The sequence below is a fragment of the Hirundo rustica genome, chromosome 14 (genome assembly GCF_015227805.2).
Source record: "Hirundo rustica isolate bHirRus1 chromosome 14, bHirRus1.pri.v3, whole genome shotgun sequence".
In the NCBI taxonomy this organism is placed as follows: Eukaryota; Metazoa; Chordata; class Aves; order Passeriformes; family Hirundinidae; genus Hirundo; species Hirundo rustica.
Window position 1 is genome coordinate 10263777 of NC_053463.1, and position 25140 is coordinate 10288916.

Genomic DNA, 25140 nt, shown 5'->3' on the forward strand with positions numbered 1-25140 from the left:
CGCCTGACTCTGGGCAGGTGAGAAGATGTCACAGGTAGGACCCTGAAGGAGGAAGCAAAAGATAATGGTGTGCTTTGTTTGGGACAAATCATGCGAGGACCCTACATGTCTGTGCAAGTCTGTGCAAAGCTGTGATTTAGCAATGTAACTAAGAGATGTGATGGTGGCTAATTTTAGCTATAGCTGAAAAGGTGTATATATGGAGCTCTGTAATCAATAAACTGGCTTCATGCATGCAAACCGTGAAGACCCTGTAACTTCCATCACCAACATCCTGGTTTTAACTATGTTCTAGTAATTGTTTTTATTTTCTTGATTCAGTTAGCTCCTCACCTGAAAGTGTGTTCAGCTAGAGAGCTCTCTCTGTTGAAACAAATGCTAAAATCACCACTGACCTTCATGGCCACAAGGCAATAAACAGATTTTACTAATGCAGTGCATAAACACAGCTGCAGGACTTGGGGAATTAAGTAGACACTAAAGTTTCCATCCCGTTAAATCACCCCTGGCTTGAACCATTGCTGGAGAAACTTGATGTGTTTTGGGCTGTGTTACCCATGCTTCAGTTCACAAACAACAGGTTTCTGCATTAATTTGGGGGCAAGAGTCAGTGCTGGAGACTTTTTTTGAAAGTCATTCACCTGTTGAACATCAAACAAGGCTATGTTTTGGTTCATTGTCTCCATTCTGAGGATGAGTTACAGGATTTAAAAAGTATTGCCTTATCTCATAAGAAGGGTCTAAGCACTAGAACAAGAATAGATTAAGGCCCTGGCACAGGATTCCCAGAGAAGGTGTGGATGACCCATCCCTGGAAACATTCCAGATCAGGCTGGATGGGGCACTGAGTAACCTAATTTAGTGGAAGGTGTCCCTGACTGCAGCAAGTGAGATGATCCAAAAGCCCAAACCATTCTGTAATTCTATGATACTCTGTTTCAGCAAGGCAGGATATCCATGAACAACTGTAGCAATGATTAAAGGCGGCAACAATACATTAAAATGTGTATTTTCTTTAGATTTAAGGAAAGAGATCTAATTAATGATATTAAGCACCATTTAAAGTGTGAAATCTGTTTCTGTAGCTTGTGCAGCATGAGCAAAGGCAGGTGCCCAACACTGCTATGTAAATTATCTCCACACGATGCTACATCAATGAGATTTTCTCCATAGATGTTTGTTCCAGGTTGCTCCCTGTAACGACCTCAATTATACATGTCTTCAATATGAAATTATGATTGCCTTTGGTGGGCTGCAAATGACAGCAGAGAAAAAGATTTCCGTGATAAACCAGCACAGCAGGTAATACCTGCTGCATTAGTATGCAGAGCTTGTGAAGGTGCAGTGTAACTCCAGCTTAGCACCTTAAATAGCACTGGAGAGGAGGAGGGACAGAGGAAAATGTTCAGCAATGTCTTGGCACTTTTTTACAAGGCAAGGAATTACTAAAACTTCACATTCTCGCATGTCACCGTGGGACCTGGTATTGCAAGAAATTTAATGTAAGAACATCAAGGTGGTGACAGCTGGGTCACCAAAGGTGCTCAGTGCTTCAGGCTGAATGTCATACCAGGCAGGAAAGGTGGGAGAGGATGGACAAGAGTGGTCCCTGCCCTGAATAACCCCTTGGCGCTAACCCCCAGCACACAGGGAGGAATCCCTTACCCTCCTGAACAAGGCAGATGGGTCTGAAGATGGCACTGCCCTAATTCCTGAACCACGTGGTGTTCAGGCACTGAGCTGCTGCCATCACCAATGGAGAGTTTGTGGTGCCCTAGCTGCCTTTCACTGACCTTGATTTTGTTTCACATTTGGTGTCTTTCATCTGCATGATCAGGGATTACTCCTGATCCTCTGATGCATGGGCGCATGCTTACACCAATTCCTTTTTAAGGAATTTTTTTACAAAGGCTTTGCCCCTGTCTGGAATCATTAAAAATTGAGTGAAGAATGATAGCATCCCTCTCTCTGATGGCAGAATAGTTGGCAGGAACTTGTTTCCAGATGGAAAAAGCTGAGCTACTTCAGCTGAAATCCCAGAGAGGAGTATCAGGTTTGACAGAACTGTGGTCATCAAGGACTGTTACTGGTTGAACCTATGGAATATAGAAAAATGGTTTGTGTGCATCTTCCTGCAGGATTTCCAAATGAACATAACATTGCTTGATTTTAGAACCAAATTCCATTCCAGCTTGTGTTCTTCTGCAAATGAGCACCCTTTGAATATTGCCTATTTGTTCTGTTCAGTTTTATACCCGTGGTAAAAATCCTTTTATCTCCTAAAGGTTTTTAAAAATAAAATGAACAGTGTTCAATACTTAATCTGGAAGCTCTACACAAAATCATTATGGTGACTTGAATAATTTTACACATAAACCAGTAGCAGCAGTGTCTAAGTTCTATAACTTAATACAATATTGAGTCTTCTGAAAGAGTTTGAAAAAGCTCAGCCCTCGCATCATCTTAGGGAATCCTGTTTCCTCCCCAGTACGCCTGCTTGTATAAAGATATTTTTTCTATGGAAAACACAAAAACAATAACTGAAACCACACAAAGTAATTCTGTATTAGTAGAAAGGCTTTTAAATGTTAATAAGAGTCCCTCAAATGTACTGGTAATAAGATGCTGTCAAATACACTCCATAGAAATACCCTTAAAAGCAATGTGTCTGTTTTGTTAAAGTGGTCTGTGCTAATTACATGTTTTAACATTAAAAACTCATCTCTTGGCCTCATATGGTTCATCCAAGAATGGCAGCTGTGCAAGGTGTCTTCTTAATTAAAAGTTAATGTATTTTTCATTACTGTGCTTCTAAAAAGGAAAAGACAGAGCCTCTTTAGCAATTGTTTGTAAGCTGGTCAGAAAGCCTTAAATTCCACTGCAAGAGAGCACTGAAAAAAGGTTGCTGAAGAAGAAGCTTATGGAAGCCCAGCATGAGCCAAGGAGCTCAAGGCACCATGAAAAACAGCTGAGGAAATTAAGGAAAACAGCAGTAAGAAGGAAAAACAATTCTCTTGTAAATGAATGCCCCCCTATTTAATTTCTCTTCAAGAAGAGATGTCCTCATTAGCCCTAGTGCCTGCTACAAATTATTGTAATTATCAGTTCTTTATCCTGTCAAGTGCACTCCAAATATTTTATTCATTAAAATAAGCTATTCATGATGTAGAAAAATCACTACATTATTAGCCCCTATGTGCCGTTTACATGGTTCAGGCAGCTGGATGAGGGTGATGGGATGGACCCTGCATCCCTGGAAGTGTTCAAAGCCGAGTTGGATGGGGCTTGGAGCAGCCTGGTCTAGTGAAAAATATTCCTTCCCATGGCAAGGGTTGCAAAGATGGTCATTTATGTCCCTTCCAACCCAAACCATTCAGCGGTTCCCTGGGACATCTCTATTCTTATGGTCTGCTGCCCCTGAGTTGCCACATCCTTGATTTCTTCCAGCAGATACCTGAAGGCAATGGGATTTAGTCATATGTTATGTCTTCCCAGCTTAGCTGCTAACCTGCCCAGTGATCTTGAATGGGTAATGTTCTCCTTCCCAATTCATCTCCCCTTTTGATTTTTAAGATTTGATGGTTGGACAGTGTCAGCCTCTGGGAGCCACCATAACTCAAATAGCAGCACCACACTGGTCAAACATTCCTAATTTTGATCAACCATCTGTCAAAACTCTAGTTACCTTTTATTTAAAACAGCCTGTACTCTTCCTGAGATAGCACTGGGAATTTTAAGTGGGAGAAATGCTCACTGCTGGGAGACACAACGATGCTGTGTGGACCCTGCAGCCCAAAGTCAGCTTCAGATCCACGGTGGTGAATACACTTTGTGGCACATTAGCTTCTCACTTAGGTGGAAGAAGCAGAAGAGAAGGGGTGCCAAGCTGCTGGAATTCATTTTCACAAGCAGATTTTGCACTAATTCTTCATCAAGTTGCTACACCAGAGCACTGAGTCTGTCCAAGCTGCCCAAAGCTGCTGAAATAGACTGAGTATTTTAGTGACAGATATAAGAGGTTTGCTACTCAAGAGATCTTAAAGCAATTTTTCAGTTAGACAATATGTGAAAAGTTGGAAAATTGTTCTTGGAAATGTCGATACTGTTTTTTTATTTAATTTTTATTCCATGCAAGTGACATTCATATCTTGTGTGGATGTAATGACAGAGTTGTGAGGTAAGTGGGCTGGATGAAGAGTAACTTTACTACTTGATGGGAGGGATTAACCTTACTCCTGTGTGTCATTTGACAGTGTCAGCACTGCTTGAAGTGGTTTTTCCCAAAGCACAAGGCCTTGGGTGAGGCAGCATCAGTCTCTTTTATTTGTGTTTTACTGCCGTTGTTGCCAGTGGACGTGAGGAAGGAAGAGCCTTGGTGGCTGGGAGGGGTTGTTTCATTCCTCAGCCCAGTTTTTGGAGCTGGCTGAAGCAAAGTAACACCAGCTGTGAACATTCCCTATTCCTCTCAGCAGGCCATTACCTTGAAAGACCAGTTTTCACCATTTACATGCAATATAGTTTTCTTATTGCAGAGCTTGGGAATGAGGGGAAGCAAAAACCATCATGTGAATTACACAGCTGTGGCTGCAGGAGCTTGGACAATGTGGCCTGACTGCCCAGTCACTGTCTCACTGCTGCCAAAATCTCCATAATGGCATGTGCACCCAGGGTAGCTCTGGTATCAGGTCTGACCTTTCTGTGTGACCACACGTGGCAAAAGGTGCAGGCACATCTCATGTCATTGGCCAGAAGGACGCAACGTGACATAGTGTGGTTTCAGAGGGCTGGTGGTGGGGTTTTACATAAAGTCTGCTGCCTCAGGAGTTTCTTTAGTGTCGCACGTGTAAGTCAAAATAACTGGGGTTTTTATTTAAGTAAAATATTAGAAAGCTTTTGTTTTTTAGGGCATCTGTATCTCAGGTGCCATATGTGGCTGTGATTGGTAAACAAGTTTTCATGCTTGGTGATTTCCAGCATTTGGGCAATTTGGAAATAGGTTTATCTATATTTCAGTGGCAGCAGTCTGACCTTAATTCTTCTTCTTCAAGGAATAAACATGACTCATTCTTCTACCTCTTTAAAGGACTTTGAGAGGAGTGTTCTGGAGAAACAAGCCCAGATGATCTCCAGCCAGAGAGCCTTTGCTCATCCTCCTGTTGCTGACTGCTTTTTATAAACTACTGTACAAGGCTGGCCAGCTGACCATCTTAGTGCACTCATGCCACAGCTAAGATGTATCAGGAAAGGGATTCAGGGAGTTTGACTGAGGCAGATTCAACTTGTCTCTTACTTGGCTTTATGGGTTTTTTTTTTTGTATAGCATAGGTACCTCATCTCTGGGTATTACATGTAAAGTTATTCCAAGAATGAGAAAGGAAATCAGAGAGTGGGGAGGAGGAGCAGGTTCCCTGTGTGGTGTTTGATATTATCCCTGTTATTTTGCCTTCTGCAGAGGTGGTTCTGCTGAGCCTGCCCGAGGAGCAGAGGGTCACTGTGACCACCATCACCGTTGGCCTCAGCACGGTGCTGACCTGCGGCATCCGCGGGGCGCTGCGGCCGCCCATCATCTGGAAACGCAACGGCGTCGTCCTCAACTTCCTCGACCTGGAGGACATCAACGTACGTCCTGAGCCACTCCTGTCCTTGTCTGAGCAGGACCTTGAGTATGACCTCATTTAACAGATGGTAGTTACAAGGGGGCAACTTTTATCTTATGATTACGGGGATTGCAAGCCGGTGTAATATTTAGATTGTGTGTGAATACGCCTCAGGAGTAAAAGCAAAGCAGCATATATGCAGGGAAGAGCAGGAGTACGTGTGATATGTTACATGAAATGATGCTTCTTTTGTTGGTGCAACCTGTGGTCCAGAGACCTTGAAACTCAGGGGGAAAAGTCTCTACAGACCATTCACTCCTCAGGGGTATCCTCCCAATACAACGAAACAGGTTCATTAAGAACATGTAACAAAACGTTTATGGTTGGCTATGAGTCTCTCCTCTCTTTAAACCAAATAGTCTGGTTTTATCTCTGATCCTTCTGTTTCACTTGCCTTTGAGTCAGTTCTCCTCTCTCATTCCTTGGCTGTTATTTCTGCCAAGCAGTTTAAAAATGGGATTGTTCAGCAGGGTGTGGCCATGCCCTCGCAGGAAGGAAGATGAATCTCTTTTAATTCACAGTGCTGGTCGGATCTGTGAGTCATAGTTGGTAGTAAAAACAATACCTGAATGATGGTATAAACTTACTCATTTATTTAATAACATTTAATTATGGAGAGAGTAGAAAGTAGTGTACAAAAAATATGGTCTGTATTTCATTTCTATTTGCATTCAAGTACATGGTAAATCAGGTTTTGTTTTAATTACACTACAGCAAAAGTTGATTTATATTTTTGCTCAGTTCTTGTTAATTTGATAGCCACTCCGTTCAGAGTTGTTACAGTCAATACTATAGCTCCCTAAATTGTTGTGTATCCAAGATTGCTGAAATGGGAAAAATTTTTGGTTTATTCTTCCGCAGTAAAATGTGAAAATTACAGCGCATGGAACCAAAATACACACAGCATCTCAGTACTTAATTTGTTGACTCTTCCTTAACAAGAAAATCATGTGCACCATGTATAGATAATTACTGTGTTCACAAACTCAGTAATTAAAACCATCTAAACATCTTTTTCTTTTCATTACAGCAAGTATTATCCTTTTAAAATTTTTTTTGTATTTCCTGTCACTGCTTCAAGCTAAACTTGGAAATGCAGCAGAGCCTCTGAAGGCTCAAGAGTGATCTTAGGATTTGTTGACCAAAAATAATGAAAACTCCAGGTATTTAGCTTACATTTATGAAAATTTGGTTATGATGATATTAATCTTAAAGAATTAAAGTTCCTGTGTGAACTGGACACAAAATGACAATCCAAGAATCTGAGTAGGAACACATTATTGGAGAATTGATGGCATTTGGCTCTGAGGGGTCATTTGCAACTCCTGCTATTTTAAACAGAATGTTGAATACGCTTTCAGACTGAAATGCCAGTTCCTCACATAATTTAGCACCGGCCCAAGTGGATTTCTGGTTTGCTTATAAGTAATTCTGTTTCTCGCTGGTGATTCTATGTTAAGGGGCAGAGTTATGTCCTTGCACATGAGCTGACTGGTTCCTGAATGATTCAACACTTCCATGGAGTGTAATACAGCAGGAAAAAACATCACTTTCTGATCTGTTTCAAATAGTATATCACTGAGAAACTATATCAGAAGAGCACTCTGAGATTGTTACAAGGAGAAAAAAAAATATTTATTCCTCAGTTTTAATGTGTCACATACCAGTTTATGACCACTATCAGTTTGTCGTAGAACACCTGCTGTGAACATCAACTTTTCTAGTCTAATGAACACCTCCACAACTTTTTCATCTTTAACTACAGCGTGTAAATTTTTTTATGTCCTGTATATACACTGCTGTCTGTATTCTGGTCTGATTGCTTGAGGAGGCACGATTTGGAGATTGCCATTTTCTGTTTTCCCTCTTCTGCAGTGGATGTTATGTAGGATGACTGAGCTCAGGCGTGTTTACTCTCTGGCTTCTGTTTTCCAGGCTGAAGACTCCAAATTCTCTCAGCTTTTCCTTATAGCAGAGGTGCTCCATCCCTCTATTCATCTTGGTCTTTTCTTAAACTCCTAACAGCTCAGGTCAGGGGGTGGCAGCAGACAGTTCAAAGCTTCAGCCTTACGTGGGTGCAGACACTCACATTAAACAATAATCTATTTAAAGGCATTGACAGCAGAAAGTAAAGGCAACGTGCTTCTTAATGTACTTGAAGGCAGTTAATTAAGTTACTTCAGTTTTCCTTTAGTACGCCTCAAGCAGAAGCTCGATTGCATTTCTGCTTTTCACAATAAGGTTGGCAATTTGGCTAATTGGAAGTGCAACAGGAGATTAATTGTACTTTTTTAACTTCAAGAAAATCCTCCCTGCTCTTGGCACATTGCTAATCACATACAGACCTGCAGGACAGACACACACTTGGAAAAATCCTGGTATTATATTTCAATTAAACTCTTTCTCTTCTAAATGCTAATTCAAGAAATCAAATGAAATTAGAAGCTCAAGTCTGAAAAAAAACAGAATCCTGCCAACTAGGTGTGAGAGCAGCAGAGGAAAGGCACTGCTGAAGTGTCCTTTGTTACTTTATTGTCTTCAGATTAATGACAAATGGGATCTGAGAAGTCAACCTGTGCCCCAGGGTAGTACTGGGAGGGACAAAGGCAGTCAACAAAAACCTAGATAATCCTGAATTTGCACAGAACTGAAAGATTGAAGATTACTATAAAGCCTTGTTGTTTAACTGTGTTAGTTACATCACTTTTATGATATCTTGATTGGCAACAAAATATTTATAATTTTTCATTGCTGTCTTAATCAGAAGCTTTCATAAGCAACTAGTAATAATTTTTCATGGCCTGTCTGTGGGAGCTCTGTTAATGAGTTGTCACAAAGCTATTGCAAAAGTGCCATCCTAATGGTACATGTAATTAAACGGTTTCTCTTGCAAACATTTAAGATTGCTTTTAGCATAAAAATATTATTTCTCCATAAATTACCCATCCATATTATTAATCCATTAGAAGTCCCTCTGCAGTTCCACTTTAATAAAGTCACGTCAACTTTTCTCATGCAGAAAATAAATATAATGTAGCTGAAACTGATAAAATTGTTATAGCTATAAATTGATTTCTGACTACAAAAGTGAAGTGGTTAAAATGTGTCATCATTCAAAATAATATACTTTTACCTCCTAGGAACAAGCGATATGTTTTCTCAGGTATGTGATTATGAAAGCATTCCTCAATTTGAAAATAAAATGAAGCCCTCATGGAGTCAAATGCATATAGTATTTAAAGGGTATTGTTTCACATGACTTGACATTATCTCCAGAGAAACGTGTAAATTGATAAAACTTAAAAATATAAGTTGCTCCTTCAGAAGCATGGTGAAAGAAAAGATTACCACAAGAAAGCAAATCTGGTGTAGGGGTAGATAAGAATTTGGTGAATTACCAAGTGTAATGGAGGTAGCTCTAGCCTAAGCTCATTAGTGTCTTTCGTTACTCACTTCATTTTAATCTGTACACTTTAACTCACACTGGTGTTGGATCATTAGTTAAAAATAGGCTTTACATAATCAATTGTATAAATACGGAGATCTTCATTTCTGCTGATGTCAGCTAGGATGGCACAGCCTTGCTCTCTCAAAACATCCCACCCAGGGACAAGCGCAGAGCTCCAGCCACAGCCTCAATATTCCCCATCACCCTGGGAAATCACCTCCATGTACCTCTCATGGTCCTTACAAGAGCTGTGCCTACCTGTCTTGACACACATCTCATGTATATTCATGAAAATGTCCTTTTCCATGTGTAATATTTGAAACCCAAAGCAAATAGCCCGACTTTAAAGGGCGAGTCACTGGGATTAGTTTTCTCATTAAAATGGTTCTGTATTAAGACAATGTATTCATGTTGATGTTTTTAATGTAAATCCACTGTTAAATAATAAAAAGCTCATGTGTGAATAACCCCATTAATTCCCTGCTAATAGAATTTGGGCCATTAAAATGATCAAACCCTGGGCCATTCTAGATACTGCAGTGATGTAGTGATAGGAGCAAGTTACAAAAAGTTGCAGATTTAGAACCAAGTTTTTCTCTTTCAAATTAAAGTTTATGAAATTGCTTACAGTTTCTTAAGGTATTTACAGGTTCTAAAATAGAGGTTAAGTGCAAAATTACTACTGACAGTATATTCTGAATATAGTCTCACATTTTGTCATAATGAAGATTACAGAAATTGTATTCAATTGCATTTTTAGAGGAATGTACCTACGATTCATTTTCCTTGTCATGTTATCTCTGAGTTTCTCAGGATGTAAAACTCATCCATTTTTTATTTATATTATAATTACACAACTATCTAAAAAGTTCATTTCCATAATTTCAAGGCAAAAAAAAAAAAAAAAAAAAAAGGCTCACCAGCAGTCTTATGTCATGTTAAGTTCTTTGAGCAGAAAAACAAGAAAAGATAAATTAATGCCCCATCAGGCTGTGTTTACAGTAGTATTCTGGCATTTGCTTAAGGCTGAATTTCTCTCCATGTAAATTACTAAAGTGATGTGTAAAACCAAGAACAAATAATATTAATGAAGCATAAGTTCTCAGCTTGTCTCTAGAAATGAATTATTAAAAGCATCAAAGAAAGTGATTTAAGGACCCATGATTAATTTAGTTTTTATTATTTTTATATGAATCACTCATGAATCTATTGTAAAAAAGATCAGAGACATTTCATTAGAGAGGAGAAATCATTTCCAAAGTGATAGCCATTGTTGTAGATTTTGCATAATAATAATCTCATTAAATGCTTTGGTACATTTTGTTTTAAAATCCTGTAAACATTATCAGAGAGGGATTTCTAGGACATTGAGGATCAGGTCAGCTTTTTTAGTGTGAACTGGTTAATGCTAGTTGCTTTGTTGGTGATTGTGAGATCAGGATGGTGTTTTTCTTCATCTGGAAGTGTCCAAGGTCAGGCTGGACGAGGCTTGGAGCTAGTGGAAGGTCATGGCCATGGCAGGGAGTTGGGGCAGGATGAGCTTTAAGGTCCCTTCCAACCCAAACTATTCTGGGATTCTAGTGGAAAACTGGTGACACCAGCCAGCCCTTTTGCCAGGACTGGTTTTGTCAGTGGACATTGAAACCACATGGAGAAGGTCTCCAGCTTCCCTGGGTTTGGGAAAGGGCTGAAATGGAATGGGTTAAAAATAAAGTGAATTATTATTATAAGGAAGAAGAGTAATAATAGTATTTGGAAAGCAAATCTCCTAAGAGAAAAAACACTCAGAGAACTTCATTCTCTCTGCCATTATTTCTGCTATAACCACTTTCAAAACATCATGGTGAGAGGGTATTGACTGTCTTTAGGGCTCCCCACACCCTGCCCCCCAGTATTTATTAGGAGTATTCAATGTCTACCTTGGGTGGTTTAAAATCACTGTGTGGGTTTAAATGGTTTGAGAAGGGAGTCTGTAACCCATAGTGCCATGCTGTGGGGTGACTGGTGCCAGTGTGCCCTCCCTGAGAGCTGGGGATGTGGGGAATCTCTGGCTTTGTGTCAGTGGGATTGAATTTCCTATTTCTTCTTCCTATTTATGAAAGAAATCAAGTTTGGGGTTTTTTTCTCAAGCAGCTGGAAGTTAACCTAAAAAATAGTAAGTGTCTATGCTCATTCCTCTTCAAACTTCTCGAAAACCATGAAACTTTGACAAAAATTTAAAGGGTTTTAAATGTTGGAACAACCCCAAGGCGTGTTGGAAAGCTTCATGAAAATGCATCTGAAACAGGCAAAAGGTGGGTGGCAGTGCCCTGCACCCTGTGGCATCACAGCCAGCTCAGCATCCAGGGTTAACGTGGCTCCTCTCTGCCAGCTCCTTCCTGGGTGTCAGAGCAGGAGATTTGTGGTGTTACAATCACAGGTTGGAATTCACTTGAGGCAGAATGTGAACAAGATTTACAAGTAATATGCAATGTTTTACACATCTCTGAGCGCGGTGTCTCCGAACTGCAGCAGAGTGCATGACCAGGGAATGCATTAGAATGGGAATGGGATAAATAAATATGAAAAATCTTGTGTTTGGAGAGATCCATGCCTCGGGTAATCAGTAGTGATGGAAGGGAAAGGAAATACTATACCAAAAAAAGGTATATATCAATTTTCTAGGATCTGCTTTGTTATTTGTTTAAAGCAACTTTTTTTTTTTTAATATTTTATAGATTATCAAGCTGTTATCAATGTAAAATGCAGGGTGGTGCATTTTTTTAATCTTGAAAAGTTAAAACATATTCTGAGGTCATTTAATCAATCCTTTGGTTGAAGGGTAAATGCAAGACAGGAAAGAAGCTCATGAAGGACAGAGAACTTTTTATTTGAAAAAGGCAGAAAAAAAGTGATATGAACTGCTAGAGAAGTCAATTTATCAGCTGCCACTAGTTGACCTTATCAATTATGAGAAATTATAAGCACAGCTTTCTGATATTTTTTTATTAGAATAATTACTTTATAATGAAATTCATAAGATAGAGGTGGTGAACACCCTGCCCTTCTCTGGCTGCTTTGATGCAGGGCTTATGATTCTTTGGGGTTAGATGGAGACTCCCTCTAGCCTCATCACTTCTCTTTCTTCTTCTTCACGAGAAAATGGTGAGATCCCCCATCCCTGAGCACCCACATCCATTCCAGAGACACCCCATCCCAGAAGGTGTTCAAGGCCAGGTTGGATGGGGCTTGGAGCAACCTGGTCTGCTGAAAGGTGTCCCTGCCCATGGCAGGGGCTGTTGGAACATACAAGCTTACAGGTCCCTTCCAACCAAAACCTTTCCAGGATTCCATGATAATTCACCTTCCATGGTAAATGAGGAAAACCTTGTCCCAGAACTTACTTTTTTGCCTTTCTACTGATTGCCTGTTCTTCTTAATGGGATGATACATTTAAATGTCTTTTCAATTCACTGTGGGGCGTTACTGGGGTTGAGTAGAGCAGTAACAGTTCCCTGGGGTATGTAGCACTTGCTGAGCCTCCTGGGCAGTCCTAAAATACTCAGTTTTAAAGCTGGGATAGATTTGGGCAGAGAAGAATTATGTTGCATCAGTTTTATAGATGTTTTTGTTCTGCTCTGACTGCTTTCAAGCTTGTGGTGACTTAGAGAACTGGCTTAACAAGCAAAAGCCATCTGAACTAAATCAAAATATGTGAAAATATTTCCTCTGCTTTTTCCCATTGTGAATTGTTCCCATTCCCTCTGCCCACCCCATCCACATGCCAGCAGACCGGAGCAGCAGCTCAGCAGCTGTCAGTGCTCACTCACCCCCTGTTAGCACGGGGCAGTGAGCAGCTGAGCAGCTCCTCAGAGCTCCCAGAGGCAGTGCAGCGTGGAGGGGGATATGGGACACATCCCAAATACCTCTCACAGCTTCCAACTGCAACACAGCACTCCTGACTGCGAGATGTGGAGCTACAGAGGCCATTAAGGAATCAAAGACTCATCATTTCTTAATGCTCCAGGGCTTGGGTTTTTACAGCACTTCCAAATACACCCTTATGAAATACACAAAGAAAGTGCTTGTGCATAAGAATGCATCCATAGATATAAAATGTAACAGCGAGATCCTAATGTGCTAACTATATCCGCAGGGAAACACTAGGAGAAACCATGAGCTGCAGTAAACACAGAAAGTCAGATTTGTTAGAGAATTCAGTCTGCTTTTTATAGCAACAAAAGATTCAATATTAAACATTTAATGCCGCAATCACTTTTTCTTTCCCACACCTAAACACTTTCAATTTTTAATAATGTTGTAGTTATATATGAACTTACTGTCTGTGCAGGTTCTAATACAGGGTTGATAATTCCCTTCTATGCCTGATATGGTGCTAACCTAAATCATATTTGATAACTTTCTTTATGCACCAGAACTCAGAAAATAGATTTTAAAAGTCACAAACTGTGCTTATACAGATATAATCCCTTCTTTTCAAGAAAAACACATTTGGAAAGGAAGTTAATAATATAATAGTGTTGCACCTATTTGGTTGTGCAAGGGTTTTTACTTACATTAATACCTTTGTAGGCATTAGAAAAAAAACAGATCATCCTTAAAAAGACAATTACAGAGCATAAACCAAGCATTGAGAATATTTTTCTGTGATATTTTAAAGGAAGTAACAGACTTAAATAGAGATTTTATTGTCCTGTTTTTCCACAACTCCTTATAAATCATTCTGTTGAAGTAGCCATCCTGCTTTTATTTATCTAAACTCAATTTTAGTTTCTTTTAACTTACAAAAACTGTTATCAAGTCCCCTCCAGTGCAAGCATTTTCTGTATCTCATACAAATATCATTTGAACAGCGTTGGTGTCTTTTCTATTAGCAGTTACTCATGCATCTTTGCTTTCAGGAAAGATCTGACTAACCAAAAAACAGGCATATTCTTGAAATGGGGATTTTTGAGTAGATATTTTTAATAATGTATTGGATAACGTGGGATAAGCATCTTATCCCACAGTGTAGATGCCTGACACCAAGGTGACTATAATATCTGAGATGCTTTTGATTATAGATAATGGGTTTCAGATCATCTGTGGATTTACTCTGATTCTTTGTAATTGTGCATACATTTGCCCATTGGGGCAGCACAGCCAGCAGAAGCAGGTTATGATTTTGGATATGTCTGCACCCTCTCAGGTGAAGGTCTGTGCTTTGGGAAGGGTTGTGTCCTGCCAGTAAACTCCTCATTTCTCAGTGCTCACTTTCAATCTGCCTTAAAACATGTCTTTAAACTGGGCAGGTTCTCAAAATTCTCCCCCTTCTGCCAGTGCTGACCTGCCACTGAGAGGTGAGGCATGAAGATGCTTCTTAGTGCCAGACAGAAGATTTTGGAGAAGATTCATGAGCTGACAGAAGTAGTGCCAGATCAATCCATACTGCAAGAGATGGGCTGTTTTGTGCTTCTCTTGAATGGTGCCAGCTGGCATTGCAGAATCACAGCTTCCTTCAAAAAACGTTCAAAGTGTGGTGTCTGGAAAGGAAGGTTTAAACTGCAAAGCACATGCACCCTGAAGAGGCAGGAAATGTGAGATGTAAAAAGCCCCAAAAGGCTGGGGTTTAGAAATCAGCCCATCCATTGATCAAACAACTCCTTGTAATCTCTGAGTGCTTGGCAGGGGCTGGCAGCAGCAGGTGGATGTGGATGGTTCCTTATAGCACTGGAGCTGTCATGAGTGCAGCAGGGAGGGAACAGCGTCAGAACCTCTGTGTGTGGATTCCCTTCCTCCAGCACAAAGAAATCAGCGCCCAAGTTCTTGGCTCCGAGCGAGCAGATCAAAGTGATGTTCCTGTTTGATCTGTGCCCCCTGGTGAGTTCTGCCATGGCAGAGGAGGCAGGGAGCTGTCACCTCCTCACCGTGCACTCTGCTGCGTGTCCCACACACGAGGGTGGCACAGGCAGGACCTCCTGGAAGGGCTTCCCCTGCACACCCTGGGCTGCAGGCTGCCTTCAGCTGCACGTTGGGAAACAAGTCCTTATGTTTTCATAAGCAGAACCACTCTCCAACATTCATGTTGTACTGGGTTTGTGCCACCCTGGCTCAAACTTGAATTTCCCCATAATATTGCAGTGAAATTACTCAAAGAGTTCAGTTTAGCATACTTCACACGTGGGGATGATTGCAGAAAAATCATCCTTTCAGCTCATGAACTGCTCTTAAATATATCCTCCTTACTTTGCATAGAAACAGAAACACTCTGAAGCTGCAGAAAATCTGAAGGTTGCTGGAGTAACAAGAGAAGCTCCTTCATGTAGCCATCAGTGCTGTGTTTCTCTTAGCTATAATTCAGTAAATAGATATTGAAATTAATGAATAAATAATGAATTTAAATAAATTCTTAAGCAGAGTGCTTGTACAACATATTCAAGTGCCAAAAATGTGTCTGCTAATTCAGTCCTTCCCATCTGTAATCAAAAATTGAAACAATGCGAGAGCAGATCTAGGAAGATGAAGGGGATGAAGAATGGTACTTGTTAAGTAGTTACAGATCTAAACAGGTATCTTTGAGGAAAGGCGTTTTGTCTTCTTCCTTGTCTCCTGCCTAGGATGTTGTCTGAGATAAGTGACAAAGAGCTTCAGTTCTTTTTCATCAAGTCTCAAGGCTGCAGTGCATTTTCTAAGAACCAGCACAGATAAAGGAAACCTTAACCCACCCAAATGTTAGCGTTTTATGCATTTGAGGTTAACAGGTAGATATTAAATTCCCCCATAAATTAAACAGCTGGAAATGGCTGTCTTTTTTATGTGCAAAGAGCACCTTGTTAGCAACAAGCACAAAAGTTCATATTCTCAGATGTGTCACTTTACCTTACTCTTAAATTGCCGCTCATTTTCTCCCTGCACATTGATTTATGAACTTTATAGCCTACTGTTCAAAATTCAAGCTGTGTCCCCAGGCTGCATTGCTATCAAAACCTCTGAACAGGTAGTCTCCCCTCATGTAGTGTTTAAAATATTGTTACTAAATAATAAGGCACCTTTCCTGTCTTTTGTTCCATTCAGGATTTTGGAGAAGATGATTCCCTCTACATCACCAAGGTAACAACAATTCACATGGGCAATTACACCTGTCATGCCTACGGCTATGAAGAGCTGTATCAGACCCACATCCTTCAGGTGAATGGTTAGTAAATAGCATATATGACATTCCATGAGAACATTCCCTGAGAAAAGTTGTGTGTTAACCTCATTCACACTGAGATGTGTAAAGCCACAGCCCAAATTATCTGTGGATGAGAGCAAACGCAGCTTGGGGTTTGCTCACTCGCACTGTCACACAAGCAGTCAAAAATAAAAGTATGAAGGGGGGGATGTGTATAATTACCTGGGCTTCAGGAGGTATCTTCACTGTAAAACAAGCTGTCAGTGACATTTCCATAGAGTTAAGAGCAGCATTTCCAAGCATCTCTTAAAGTAATTACTACTTTTGTCAACAGAAGTGTTGCCTCAATAATTTCTTCTTCCAGAAAATCATTTCTGTTGCATGAAATAGCCCAGGATATTTGAATAAACACAGCAGTGTTTCCAAAACCAGCTAACTCCCAGCTATATGTCCAGGTTATTACCTGGTCGTACTGAGCTTGGTTTGCTGAGGGCTATTTACCCTGGCTCACTGGATTGCAAAATGAGGGCAAACCATTTTGCAGGTGAGAGAATCACACAGCCCATATTCCAGCATTCTCGTTCACCTCCATCCCCTGGACTGCATTTGTGCCTGGTGGAACTTTTATTCAGGTGCTCACTGTCTCCTGACCTCAAACTCTCTCAGTCATATTTGGTTTAAAATTACATTCAGTTAAGCAAGCATTTCAGCCCACGGAGTATCCACCTCCATAGCAGCAACCAGCATTTTCCAACTTTAGACCCATTTTTACGTGTGCTGGTGATGCCCAGCAGTGTCTCCAGGGCAGGGGACAGGGTCACCCATTGCTAACTGTGGGTACATTCTGGTATGAAGTGGGATGAACACTGTAGGATGTACTCTGGCATGAAAGTATTTATTTTTAAGGAAAATTCAGTAACTGTATTACAGGGTATACATATTATAAGGAAAACTAACATTTAGTCATTTCTCTAGATGCGTGTTGACCTGCACAAAGGAGAGCTTTCAGCTAGTAAGAGCAGGTGGTTACACAGAGGTCAGTAGCAAGAGGAGGAACAGTACAGAAGGATACTATGAGGTTTTGTTTCACCTGCAGCTCAGGTCTGCTGGACGTGTGTCAGTGCTCCTCCCACTGCACGAGTACCTGGAGGAGAGCACAAAGTATCTGGTGAGCTGACAGAACAGAGGACACAGTCTCAGGCTGCATCAAGGGAAATATAGGTTGTGCATTAGGAAAAGGTTTTTCACAGAAAGAGTGATAAAGTACTGGAATAGTCTGCCCAGGGAGGTGGTGGACTCACCATCCCTGGAAGTGTTTAAAAAGAGATTGGATGTGGCACTCGATGCCATGACCTAGATGAGGTGTTAGGGCATGGGTTCGACTCGATGATCTTGAAGGTCTCTGCCACCCTAGACATTCTGTGATTCTGTGATCTGAATTAAGCTGACTTAATGTCTCTACGTAATAATTTGTCATCTTTTCAGAAAGTAAACTGTAAATCTCAGCAATGGGGATAACTAAGTTGTGTATGCCACAGCTGAGAAAACGAGTTTCCTTCCTCAAACTGCTGTTTGTTTGATGAATGGCAGTTGAAAGAAAAGCCAGTTAACAACTTAATCCCATGTCTATTATGTGATGTATTATGAGGTCTGAATGGAGTTTAGTTGGCAGACAACAATGTAGACTTTATCAGCACTGAGAATAGAAGGCCCAAAGGCTTTGAAACTTAAACCAGAAAGAGGAGAGCTGGATGGAGTGTGGGGAGGGGGTAATCTGTTCCATACTCACGCTTTCCACTCAGATTTAACTTGTTATTGAAAGATCACATTTTCCTTTGAAGTGCAAGTTTCATACCACAGCTGTGTGGTGGTTTTCTTACCAAAAGAAAAATGCTTTTTAATGTGTTATATAGTCACTAAATACAGAATAAAATGCCTTGCATTCTGGTATCAACTCAGGCTTGCTAGAAGACATTGCAGGGTCTAGAAATCTTTGTCTCACAGCTACTGATATTCCCATGTGAGCCATTTCAAAACTGGGTTTTTGCAGTGCTTGATGTGGCTGCCCACATCACTAAATTTCCTCCTTTTCTGCCTGTGTGACAGTTTCCTCCAGCAGCTGATGTAGGGGTGACAGCCCTGATAGCAGAACAACATTGTTTGCCTTCAGATGCATTGGAGGGTTCCCAAGGCAGAGCCCTTCACAGGGAAACCTCAGTTTTTAGTAACTTAAAGGACAAATGGAGGAATTTTTCTTGACAGGAGTAGAGGGAGGAAACTGAGCCAAACTGAATTGAGTGAAGATGCTGAGAATCTAAGTGTAGTTGATGGACTCTGTTCAGCACTGGGGCTTGTCTCTGCCTGTCTGTATCAAACTAAAAACTCCATCTTCAGCATGGGAGGGTTTTTGTTGCTTTCCCATGTTGGACTAAAACAGTAAGAGAATGTGACAGGACCAAATCAGCCAGAACTCGGGTGTATCTGCTCGCCTGTCTCCTCTAGGGAGGCACTGATCTACTTTCAACATCAAAAACATGGGGGCTTTTTATTTTATGAAAACTATCAGAATTTTTCTTTTCACACCTCCTAAGTTTGTCTGTTCGGAGGGAATTGAGAAGGAAAAAACAGTTGGAAGTAAAAGGGTTTATCCCCAACTCTTCCCAAGCCTGCTGTGTCTGTACAGGCAGGTTCTAATTTTTGGACTGCTTTTCAATTATTTCAGTGTTTTCAAAGCTGCAGTAACTCTTCCATCATCCTTGGGTGGTTTTCTGCACCCCCTGGGCCCTGTCTTACTGTTCCCACTAAGACACATCAGTCCAGCTCATGAAAGAATCTGATCCTAGTTACCTGTGCTCTCTTCCTCTGCTTTATCCAACATATTAGATGCTCTTTAACTTGTTTTTTTTTTATTTGCCTCTTTTTAGAACAGAACATTAGATTCTTACATTGATTAAGTAATATAGAAAATAAGCAAATACAAGCTTAAATAGAAAGTTTGCAGCCCAAGTTTGACAACATTAAATGTTTCTGAGATTTGGAGCTCTACTACTGCTCAACTGCTGAATGCTATGCAGTGTTTCCCTTTGTATCAGCTGGTTCAGGATACCCCAAATAACATGGGTAGATCCAAATGCTTATTTTGTCAAGCAGAGACAAGAATCCTCTTAGGCAGAAAATGTGATGATCACCAGGTGAATGTCCCAAACTCATGGCTCACATCTGGGCAAGAAGCACAAAGTACATGTGAGATGCAGCCTGTTTGATGTGAGAGGTTTGGTTGAGCTCATCAGTCTTAAGATTCACAGTTACTAGTAAAATTTAAGTCAGTGTGTTTGTACAGCTTGGCCTTAAGATCTTTGGAGAGAAAGAAATTGCTGAAAGGCAATGTTTAAACAGTTTTAAGAATGAAAAGTTCGTCTTGCATTCTGGTATCTTTGATAAGGAGGAGCCAAGAGCAGTAAGAAAATTATGTTCTCTCCCGTGTATGGATATTGCTTGGGAAATGTGTACAGTGTACACTAACTGTAGGGAGGAAGCAATTTAGCACTTTCAAGAGGAAAAAACACCTCCTGAGGATAAAGAATGTCATAAAAAAGTAATCAACTATGAAAATTGATAGTTGGCAAATCAAGAGACTGCTGAGTGTAGGGCATCGTTTTCCTTGCACTCAGGAAAACATCAGCATAAATCAGAATATTGTATTCCTTGAAAACAGTTTTAAAAAAAGCCATTTGATCCTCAGCTCAATTATAAGGGTCCAATAGGACAAATTTTCCAGGGAGATGTTACGAACACGGATGTTTCGTTAACGTAGCTTTTCAGGAGAAAGCATAAAATGCTGCAAACTCCTTTCAAATCATAAATGGAAAGAGTAAAACGCCTCAAGCAAATGATTAATCTGTTAATTATTGCTACACCCGGGAGTATAGAGCTCCTGCAGCAGCAATGGATGTCTTTGGGCCTTGGTGCCACCATCTGTGCTCATCGCGTGCTTTATCACCTGAGCTGTTTTATAGTAATGAATTGGTCTGCTCACAAGTGAGGTGCTGCTCAGTATGCAGTAGTAGGCAGTCTACCCAATCTCGTGCTTGTTTCAATGCCTCTTTTTTCCTACTTTGCTTAAGATGATGGCATTTTTATATTGCCCTTGGCTGCAGACACGGTAATGGTTAGCAATGATGTATATTCACCAAGGGAAAAAGCAAAGGGTAATCCATATATCCCAAAGTCTGGAACTGAAATCTTTGCAAGTTTAATGTGCTTACCTGGAATGTATTAATTTGTAACAAGGACAATAAAAATATATTCTGTAGTTTGCTGTTATCACAAGGCATTTGCATGCAATGATTTACCTGTGCAGTGAATTATGTAAGACAGGGGAGAAGAAATAAAAAGTTTAAAAATAGAAGAAGGAAAATTATAAGAGAGCAGATATGGAGGTGAAGGACATATTCTTTGTAGGTGAAAACAAACAGTTTCTTTATTAATAACTCTTGAAAAGACACCTTGCTGTAATTTTAAGTTAATTTTCATGCAGAGCATTGAATCAGTGTCTAGGACCTGTAAGCTACATTTGGCAGTATAAATCTATTGTGTTTTCAGCCCTGCGGGTAAAATAGGCGGATTATTCATGTGCAGACTATCAAGGTGTGAGGGAAAAATGTGAGAGATGAAAGTACAGTCTGTTTGGTGGAGGTGTGCCCTGATTCTGGGGTGTTGATGCCTGTGGCCATCCTGGGAAGCGCTGACACAGGTGCCCAGATGAGCAGGAAAGCCCAAAGCAAACAATAATAAGGAAGTAACAACCCATAGTGGCTTTGAGAACGTTAAATAGGTGATGACTGAGATGGGCTGTGTCTCTGAGAGCTGGCAGCTGAGAAGACATTTGACTTGGAGTAAACTTTCTCTGGTGCCTTTGGCCATGTGAGATCTCAGCCAAGTCAATTGATTTCACCAGGATTTGAGAATCAAACCTTCTTGAATACTGTAAATCTTTTTTCTCTGCATTTGTAGGAGGCACGCTGTCTTTCAGCTGTGAGTCTAAATAAATCATGTAGGCCTTTAATGGACATCACTTACTAAATCATGTCATTCAAAAAATATTACTAGTAGCAAGCAAATCATAGGTAAGACAAGCATTGAGTGCAGGACCTTCATAAAATTCTGTCAAAGGAGACAAAAATTACCTTATCCTATCATCCCTGGAGACACCGACTTAGAGAAATTTAAGTTAATTTTCTAAGTTGCTAATGAAATGAGGAGCTCCTGACTATCAGTCTTATTCTGCTGAATTGCTGGGGAATTGACTCTTAAATAAAACAGGGATGGCTCCAAAAGCCACCAGCATCTCTGGCTGCAGGTCCCTTCTCCTGCTTGCCTTCAGCTTAATCTGGCACCTCCTGAGGTCAGGAGGAGCTACAAACGTGACAGTGATGGGGGGAAGAGAAGATAAAATTCTAGTAAATGCTTTTATTTAGAAATTGAAAACTCAGTGAAACAAACCTCGTCTTTTTGGTAACTCCCTATTAAAAAGTTCTTGAATGGCAATTTTTTCACTGCCCTGCATCTTACAACACCTTTTCTTCTCAAGTAAAGGAAATAGAAGACAGGGAACTAAACCCACAGGTCCAGTGCAGAGGTGTTCAAAGCCATTCCTTTGCTAGAAGTCCCTTTTTCTCTCAGATTATACTTCAACTTTTAAAGCTGTAAAACCCAAGTACACTTGAGGGCTTTCTGTCGTGGCCGATTTCCTTCCAAGCTGACAGCTCAGCCCTGGTTGACAGCTCAGCCCAGGAGTGAAATCCATCTCTCTCTGGTAAGGCCCATTAAAAAATAGATATAGAAAGGTGAGAAGTATGTGCTAGTGAATGTATTTATTTAAACTATCCCCACATGGATATGTAGACACATAGCAAGCTGCAAAGCCAGATTTCATTTAATTCTAAAGTGTCTAATGATGTACTATATAAAAACAGAGCAGTGACTTAGATGCCTTAACCCAGTGATTTCCAGAAGTTTTTTGTCAACTCATTCTGGCTTTCTTAAAAAAAACCCCAAACACATCCCACAAAATTTCCTGTCTTTCACCAGTGCCAGTAGCAGTTACTCATTTTCCTTGGGGAAGAAGTTGGGCCCCCCGCATATCACATCCACATTGGACTCTGGTCATGGTTATACAGAACTGTACAGTTTCAGTAGCTACATCATGAATCCCAAAATCTCCTAATCTGATAGAAGTTGACCTCTTCATTGTGAAACACAAATACCATTGGCCACGGTATGAAACATCCTCACATTTCCTTTTATTTTTCCCTCAAGGTAAAAGAGTATTGCTGGTATCTTTCACTGATGTTCCAGTATTGCAATTTTTTTTTTTTTGAGTGTGTGAGTAAATTGTTAAGAAATAGTTAATGGGTGGTATTAAGCCTTGTTGGTTTGAGCAGTGAAGGAAAGATGATTGAAAATCAATGAACGTCTCTGAAATTGTAATATAATTAGGAGTTCTGCCAATGGAGTATATTAAACAGTTCTGGAGTGCCTTCATGAAACTAGGTAAGTCATGTTTTGAAAACCCCTCAGTGAAAATAAGTAATTGGTAAACACTTTATTTTTTCAGAATAAGTGGTAGTGAATATGCAGGCTACTTCCTGATGGATATTCAATTAAATACTGAATATTAAGTTGTTTGTCGTAGGCAGGAACTCAAACTCCCTCCTAGATTCAGTGAAGATCTGAAGTTTATACTTTAATTTTTAAATACATGAGTACCCACATTAGGTTTTAATCCAACTATTAAGTTCAGTTAGTTACTCAATGAAAGCAAGAACAGTCTAAATACAAAACTGAATCACAAGGTTGCCCCCTGGCATTGGTATATTGCTTTACTCTTTTCTGTTATAGAGTCATAGGATCACAGGCTGGTTTGGGATGGAAGGGATCTTAGACACCATCTCAATTCCAACCCCCTACCATGGCAAGGACACCTTCCACTTTCCCAAGTTGCTCCAAACCCTGTCCAGCCTGGCCTGGAACACTTCCAGGGAATCCTCAGCTTCCCCCATATGCCAGTGCTTGGAAAACTGTTATTTTCTGTTTTCTGCCCCCAAAGTCAAGCTGTAGAGCAATCATTCCAGTAGCTTGCACTGACAACCAGACCAAGCTTGTGTCCCTGGTTGTCAGCTCCGAGCCCCTCGTGGGACTGCGGGACAGCAGCGGCTCTCGAGCCCGGGCGCGGGGTTTCAAGTCCCCAATTCCTTTCTTCCCACAGTGCCTCCAGTGATCTGCGTCTACCCCGAAACACAGGCGCAGGAGCCGGGCGTGTCGGCAAGCCTGAGATGTCACGCTGAAGGCATCCCTAATCCCCGAATTACCTGGCTAAAGAATGGCATTGATATCATGCCAAAGCTATCCAAACAACTATCGCTCCTCGGTAAGAACAGAATTTTGATTAATTAAAGTATTGTAGACAGGGATTAAGGAGGATTATTTTGCACTTTAAACCAGAAGTTCTTGTATTTTTCTAAGCCACAAGTTGTTGGAAATTGTGTTATAAAACCCCTGTTCTTTCTTTTTATCTCTTTCTCCTGTGAATTTCCTGGGAAATACACTATTGATTGATGTAAGTGGTAATTGCATTCTGCTCAAAGACAGCCTGCCTGTTTCTTCACTGCCTTGCTTCTTCTGTATAGCACGGCAGAAGAGAAATGCATTAAATTATTTGAAGAGAAATTCATTAAATTATTTGTTCATGTCTAAGCCCACACTGGATGCAGGTCAGCTGAGAATCAGTTTCCCACTTGGCTCTGCTGAAGAAATCCGGCTTTTAACACCTCTGGGTCCCTGTTCAAATGAGGGTGCAACAGGCATAACAAAATTCAAAAACATTTACTTGCAGTTTTCTATGTAAAAAAATATTAACCCCATCCTCAACATAGGCTCCAGTCTGGCTTTGGTGGGTTGTAGCCTTCAGGCTGTGTTGGTAGCACTGATATCACTGTGTGATGCATACAATGTCTCAACGTTTTCCAGAGGTTTTAGGCAATGATACCACTGCAGAAAGCAAAATGGTAGGGGGAACTGTAAAGAGACCCCTTTAAACCAAAGTTTTTGGTGATCTGATGAAAAACAGTTTTCAAAATTTTAATTAATTTTTTCTTAAGTAAAGCCAAGCATCTTTATAACCAATAAAGAAATAAAATGTAATTTATAGTTTGGCTTGGGATTGTTCTTTGTTCATTTGTGGTGTGGAGTGTGTACATGCTGATGGAAAGGAGCAAGACATCAGCTCCCATGAGAATTCCCAAAAACCTCTAGTTAAACAGGGGGAAGCACAGGGGGGTGGACCCACCGTGTTGAGCCGTCACCAGGCAGCTGTGGTGACAGAAGAAAATGAAGACAGGGAAAGCAATTAGCAGCAGTGAGGAGCACTGTTTATGAGTGTCTCTCTTACAGCAAATGGAAGTGAACTTCATATCAGTAGTGTTCGGTATGAAGACACTGGTGCCTACACCTGCATTGCTAAAAATGAGGTGGGAGTGGACGAGGACATATCTTCCCTTTTCATCGAAGATTCAGCAAGAAAGACCCGTAAGCTCAATTTTCCATATATTTATTTCTTTAAATAGTGTTTGATTGTGATGGTATACATGTAATTTAATAGTTCAGGCTATTGCATGCAGTAAGTTGAATCTTACATGAGGTAATGACAGTTCTGAATGCACTTTGCTCAGAGGATTGGGTGCTTTTCGAGGTAGGAATCATGCAGAGAAGGTAATATCTTGTCCAGGAAGATGGTGTCTTTCATGTGCCAAAAGTATACTGGGTGTGTGATGCGTAACAGCTTTATTGGATTAACAAATTGGCAATAGCTTCAGATACCAGGG

The 25140-nt window shown here is 40.5% G+C and overlaps 1 protein-coding gene across 2 annotated transcripts in view; it reads left to right on the top strand.

Annotated features, from left to right (window-relative positions):
- The window catches only part of FSTL4 (follistatin like 4), a 212874-nt gene that overhangs the window by 167095 nt on the left and 20639 nt on the right, over nucleotides 1–25140 (top strand). For both annotated transcript variants that reach the window (XM_040078524.1, XM_040078525.1), the window contains exons 7-10: nucleotides 5453–5619; nucleotides 16159–16279; nucleotides 23526–23687; nucleotides 24710–24844. In XM_040078524.1, the coding sequence (XP_039934458.1) occupies nucleotides 5453–5619; nucleotides 16159–16279; nucleotides 23526–23687; nucleotides 24710–24844 (585 nt within the window). The remainder of the gene's footprint in view (nucleotides 1–5452; nucleotides 5620–16158; nucleotides 16280–23525; nucleotides 23688–24709; nucleotides 24845–25140) is intronic.